Source organism: Pinus tabuliformis, chromosome 4_1 (assembly GCF_031772625.1).
Source record: "Pinus tabuliformis cultivar Carrire ecotype Pingquan chromosome 4_1, CPIR1, whole genome shotgun sequence".
Classification (NCBI taxonomy): domain Eukaryota; kingdom Viridiplantae; phylum Streptophyta; class Pinopsida; order Pinales; family Pinaceae; genus Pinus; species Pinus tabuliformis.
The window spans coordinates 300,315,335-300,322,254 of NC_142303.1; the positions used below are offsets into that span (position 1 = coordinate 300,315,335).

Consider the following 6,920-nt stretch of genomic DNA (forward strand, 5'->3'; position numbering starts at 1 on the left):
GGATCACTACATATGGTGATCGTCGGATTGTAAGTTACAAAATGTACAACGGTAAAGAAACACACTTTACCTAACTCTATACCTAACTCTACACTAGACCAAGTTGAACTTAACTATTTCCTATGTGTCGGAATATCCTAACAGATAATATATGGGATAGTATGAATAGATCCAATTATTACAATGATTTCAATACTTAATTACCAAGATTATATATATATATATATATATATATATATATATATATATATATCCAATGATTATAATGGTGTCAATATCTAGTTTACAATTGATAACTATTCACACATTTTTTTCGTAAGATATAAAGTTTGTTTTACTTTTGATTATGAATAAACCAGTAGAGGGATCAAATCCCTTGAGATGAAAACTTTTTTTAGAGTGAACAGAGATCTAATCCCTCTCGGCACTTAAGAGTTAAGATGGATCTAGGGTGGTTTTTCCCCATTTAAATAGGCTATATTCCACATGAATACCATGGTTGAATATATTATTTTTATTTTTATTATTTTATTATTTTCGTTTACATAATATAACAAAACATTACAATATCTCTTTGAAACTAGATTAAAAAGAAACTCTTAAGTAAATTGAAAAACACATCTCAACAAAATAATTATATGGAGTAATTGCATCACTTTAGAGAAGGGAAGAACCCTTCTACAAAAGAAATTTCCCCTAGTTTCACAATCTGTAGTAATGGAACCAAAATGAGGAAGCTTCGGACAAAAGGAAGAGTCCTAAAGCTTAAAATCCCTAGGAGACAGGGCGATGATTGAAGGCTTTAGGATTTTCATCTTCTTAACACTTCATAATATTTATTGTTATTTTAAATAAATTTATAATTTAATTAATTCTTGTGATTTTTAAAATTTTAGCAACTTGAGATGTATGATGAAATAAATGTTTTGATGCTTATTATGGATTGATGCCTATCAACATTTACCATCTATATATTAATATATGGATGGTTTCACTAACATATGTTAATATTTAGTGGATACTGAATTGACAATAGGACAAAGACAAAGGCATTAAAAATAGAAAATTCAAAATTAAAAAGTAGCAAAACTAATCTCCAAAAAAAATTCAATTATTTTATTTGTAAAGCTAAAGATCTTGTGAAGATACTATATATATATATATATATATAATGCGGATGGGTGTGCCTATTTTGGAATAGCACTTTCAGAATTTTAATTTAATTATCTATAACTATTAGGTGGATGATAGGGATTTAACCTCCATGGAATATTATAAAATATTCATAATAGTATACACAATGAATGGTTGAGATTTGTCTCCAAAGTAGTTATGTTATTTTTATTTTTTTAATTACATTGATTAATAAAGCAAGTGTAATATGAAGTGATTTGTAGTTTTTAAGCATACGGTATTGATAAGTCATAGTATTGTCCCATATTATTGTAACAACGCTTATTTGTATATTAAGAATCTCCATGGTAAAGTGGGAGCAAATCTCCATGGCTACCATATTGTTCTATGTTTTTTTTAATATATATATCTTTAATTTATTTTTATAGTTAATAATAATTTAAAATAAAATTATAATTTAGTGTTTTTTTTATTTTATTTTATTTTTTTTATTTTTAACAATTTGAGATGTATCATGAAATAAATGTTTGGATACTTGTTATAAATTGATATGTATTGGTGTTTATCAATAAATTAATTTATATGGTTGTGCTAATTAATACATCATAATGGATTTATACTCATTATATAAATTAAATTTTGAATTAAAAATAAAAAATAAAAAATTAACTCGAAATATTTTGTTAAAATTTTAATAAACTATGTACGATTTTATGAAACATTTAATAACTCTACTCATCATTAAATACAAAAGACATATATAAATGAAGTATCCACTCATTAAATACAAAAGACATATAAATCAAGTATTCACTCAAAATATTTGACACTTCATAAACTTGTACGTATTTTATTTTGAAAATATTTAAACAATTTATGAAAATCTATTTATTTAAACTAAATATTTTTTTTTAAATTAATATTATTTAAATAAAATTGAGATTAAAATACATAATATTTTTTTTTATGATTAAATATATATTTTAATTAAAATTTATAATATAACATAATTAAGTATTTTGATATGTTTGTCTATTTCAAAATATTTTATAAGTTTATTTTAATTATCAATAATTATTAGGTAGATGGTTGATACTTAGCTTTCTATAGTATTCACAGATCAATGGTTAAAATTTATTTCCATTGTTAGTTATGCTCTTTTAATTAATTTATTTCGAATTAATTAATTAGAAAAAATTTCATATCAACGCATATCATATTGGGCATGTGGTATTGATAAAACATGGTATTGTAAGAAAAACTATTCATAGAATCTCTATGGTAAAGAAAGGGTGAATTTCCATGGTTAAGAATATTGTTACATGTTTTTTAAAATGTATATATGTTTAACTCAGATTTTAATTCATTTTATAATTAATAATAATAGTAGTAATAGTAATTTAAAATAAAGTTATAATTTAGCTAACTTTTATGATTTTTTTTATATGGACAATGTGAAATGTATAATGAAGTATTTTGATGATGATGATGATGATGGTTAACGTCCACTGAGACCCAACAATGGTCTATCGGACCTAAAGAAACAAATTTTTTATTTTGATTTAAGATTTTATTCCTATGCTCAAAAAGCTTGGAGAGAAGCCTCCCGAGCTCACTATAATTTTGACATTGTAAAAGGCTAGGAAGGTCAGTGTTGTAACAAAGATTGTGAAACTGAGATCTAATGTGGTTATATGCAGGGCATTCTAAGAGGAAGTGGTTTTCATCCTCGATGTTCCTATTCTCACATATATGGCAGATCCTTTCCATCCATGGCGTTTTAGGAACTGCCCAACGACCTGTTTCACTATGGAGCTCATGAGAATTCGTTCTAATCTTTGCTATATTAATTTTCTTCTTTGAGCTAGTTAAAATAGAGAGATACTTTTGATCTTCTAGGGTGGGGTTGATGACCTTCTTATAATAACTTAATTTTCTTTTAGCCGCTAAATCTTTCTCACACCACATTTTTTCTTTGAACTTAGAGGTAACAATATCTGTAATGTTATTTATATTTTGCAATGCATCATTTTCGTTGATCTCCCAATAGTTTAACCAGGCCCTTGTGTCTTTATGCCACCCTCGATTGAGCCTTAGGTGGTTTTGGCTAGAATTTAAAGCTAGCTTAGGAAGTCTATGATCGTCTATGTTACTGATTTTGTGCTTGTACAACAGAAACCTAAGCATAGCTAGGCTCTCAATAGGGGAAAGACCTGCTTCTATAAGGAGAATAGGATAGGGTGTATTACTTTTAATTTTCAGGTTATAAGTTATAAAACGCTTTTGAATTTGCTCAATCTTTCTCCATGATTCTCTGGAGATGCTGCAACCCCAAACTTCACAGCCATATAAGATAACAGGAGTGACTAAAGTTTCAAAGAGGAACTTATTTTTATCCCACATTACGAGGTTTGCTATTTTACAATTATTTTCAAGACCAAAATAAGCTTTCCACCCCCCATTAATCATTTTCTCAATGCTAAAAGGAACGGAAATATTCATAAATGAAGATCTCATTCCAGAAGATCAAGCAGAATTAAGAAAGGAGGTTCAAAAGGTAAAAGAAGCTAGAAAGGAAGGAAAATGGGCAGTAATTAGAAATAGAAAAGCCTTTATTCGAGATAGAAATAAAAAATATAGTAATCAATAGCAATTAAACATGCTCCGGATCCTTTCTTGGAATTGTCGGGGCTTCCCATGGAACAAAGGCCCCAAGCTAAGTTGGATTTCAAATGATGTTGATATTATTTTGCTTATTGAAACTTGGGAGCACGAAGAATCTAAGGTCCCTAACATAGATGGCTTTACGCTATGGTCTACCTGGAACAAGGGATCCTCCCGTAGAGGCATTGGGGGAATAGCTTGTTACATTAAGAAGAACATCTCCCCCCATGTTAGGATTTATAAAAACGACCCTCACAACCAATATAGTTGGATAGAGATCAAAGACATTAATAATAAAAACCTCAAGTCTAAAAGGATACTTACCATCCATTTAAGTTATATGGCTAGTAGCTAATATATACGAGATAGTATGAATATATTCAATTATTAAAATGATGTCAAAACTTAATTGCGAAGATATATATATCAATCAAATGATTACAATGGTGTCAATACCTAGTTTACAATTGATAACTATTCACATAAATTTGTTTTTCATAATATATAAATTTTGTTTTACTTTAATTATGAATAAACTAATCTAGATCGATCCTAACTTTGGATCTATCAAGTGTAAAGAGGGATCAAATCCCTTGAGGTGAAAACTATTTTTAGGCTGAAAAGAGATTTGATCCCTCTCCAAACTTAGTAGATCTAAAATGGATTTAGAGTGATGTTTCCCCATTTAAATAGACTTTTTTCCACATGAATATCATGGTTGAATATGTTATTTTTATTTTAAGGTACATTATTTTTATTATTTTATTATTTTCATATACATAACAAGACATTACCACATCTCTTTCAAACTAAATTGTCTTTTAAACTAAATTAAAAAACAACTCTTGAATAAATTAAAAAACACATTTTAACAAAATAATTATATTTTAATAAAACATAATTTAATCATATTAAATTTAATAATTCATTATATTATATTTTTAAACTACTGAAAACACCTCTTTGTTTATTTTTATTTTTTTAATATAAATTTTTTATTTAAAAATAATAACCAAAACATACCTATCCTACTCTTATTATTATTATTTTATATTAAATTTATGCTTTATGAAACAATACCATGCTGTATTTACTTTTACCACCACCAACGTGCTAACCCAAGCTGGATGCAACTCCATCGTTAGCTTTGTAAGGTCCACATCATTAGAAAGCGATAATTTTATTAATTAAAAAACTAACATGGTGATCCACCCATTTACATAAATGGGATACTTTAGAATGCTGACAAGACAAGTGTTGGCTTTCTGACGTAAGAATGTTTCATGAATATTCGATGGTTCATGTACCTTGAGACATATCTAAGTCTGCACTTGTGAAATAAAGTCGCTAATGGTTCAATGTGTGAATCATATTTCACAAAACGCTAATAAAATTATAAATAGATATCAAATTATTTTTTTTTCACTGTGAATTAAAAACTAAAAAAATTCACAATTACAATGTTGTACTTTGTAAATATCTATTATGTCGTATGTCGTAAGTGGAGAAAATTTTAATTCTTACTCCAAAGTCTGCATAATCCTAATTCACAAATTAAAAGCAAAACCTGAAGATTAATGATTTGCATAATTCCAATTCACAAATTAAACACAAAACTCAAAGATTAATCGATGGTAATGACTAGCAGCAATCTAGATGTAGTCGTGTTACTTTTGACCATTTAGAGAATGGGTGTGGCCAGAGTTCAGTTTAAAAGAGGGCGTGGAGGCAAGGAATTTCTCACTCTAGTTGGTGAAGAGGAAGCTTGGCGCATTCATTTCCCCTGTTGCTGTTCCATCCCCACTACCTCCAATTCTCTATTGGCTGTCCTTTCTGCGCAATTTCTCAATTGTTTTGGTCCTGTTTTCATGGCGAGGCGGCTTCTATCTGTGCAAAAAATATTTTCTCTGCCGACTTATGCTCGGTATGCACTTCCATAATCTCTGAGATAGAAAAAGGAAGTATCTCAGAGCAGATGAAGTTGATGTGAAAAGAGAAATTTTGCTTTTCCTTTTTGATTATTCACCATCAGATATTTCTTGCGATATCTGTCCTGAAAATGAGCCACTAGAAATGTGGACTAAAAAATTTCAATATGAATAATCCAGAAATGGCAAAAAGAAAAGAAATATATATTGCATCATGATATTTTCGACAAAATCTTTGTTTGGTGAGATTAGGCAGGTAGTTCTCTGGTTTTACAGAGTGCAGCGCCACAGAGAAATGATCTTTAAATGTTTAAATGTTTTCTGTTCTTTGTATTTTGCAGCCAACATACGGCAGCGGAGGCCGAAGCGATGGCATCAGGCGGAAGGGCGACCCGGGAGTGTCAGGAAGTTAGCCAGGTAGGCGGAGGCGGAGAAAATAATAAGAGAAGGGTGTTCTGGATAAGGGATCCTGCCACCGGGGACTGGATTCCAGAGAATCACTTTGGCGAGACGGACATTGCCGAGGTGAGGCAGAAGCTTCTCTCCTCCAAACAGTAGATAATATCTGATATTATAAGAATAGCTTATTAACATCAGTGATAGCCAGCTGGAAGTAGACCAGTTGAAGATGGGGTGAGGGATATCTTCTGAGATTTCACTCTGATGGGCAGCCCATGTAACTGTAAACGCTCTCCATATGAATAAATATATTAGTGTGATTTGGTCTTAGTTTTACAGAAGCAAGCAAACAATTTAACTGTCTAAGATTTGGAGGTATTCGGTTAGTTAGTTAATTATTGGTTTGATAATCTAGTTATGATAAAAAATGTAGTTGTCTATAATGAGACTTTTTGGAAGCCTTTCCGGTTAGTTTTTCCGGTCAAAATCCGGCAGCAATTTATTGGAATCGCAAGTTTGATAGCTAGTTTCTGCACAATCAAGGCGTCCCATGGGTTTTTCAGGGTGCTGAATCCAAATATGCAGTTAAAAAACCATTTTAACTGCAACAAATCAAGATTTAACCTCAATTTCTTCCGCCGGATTCCGTCACCGGAATCTCCAAAAAGTCGCATTATAGACAACTCCATAAAAAAATTTCAATATTAAAAAAAAATATTAATGTGATTTTTTTTACATATTTATTTTATCATACATTTATGTTATCTCTATTCTATCTTTTATTCATTTTATCTT

At 29.7% G+C, this 6,920-nt stretch overlaps 1 protein-coding gene across 1 annotated transcript; it reads left to right on the forward strand.

The window, feature by feature from the left end:
* The first annotated feature begins 5,486 nt into the window (after window positions 1-5,486).
* Window positions 5,487-6,413, forward strand: LOC149175480 (uncharacterized). Its single transcript, XM_089422851.1, has 2 exons — window positions 5,487-5,722; window positions 6,068-6,413. Exons 1-2 carry the CDS (start codon window positions 5,487-5,489, stop codon window positions 6,282-6,284), a joined length of 453 nt encoding a protein of 150 aa, XP_089278977.1. The 3' UTR covers window positions 6,285-6,413.
* The last annotated feature ends 507 nt before the right edge of the window (window positions 6,414-6,920 follow it).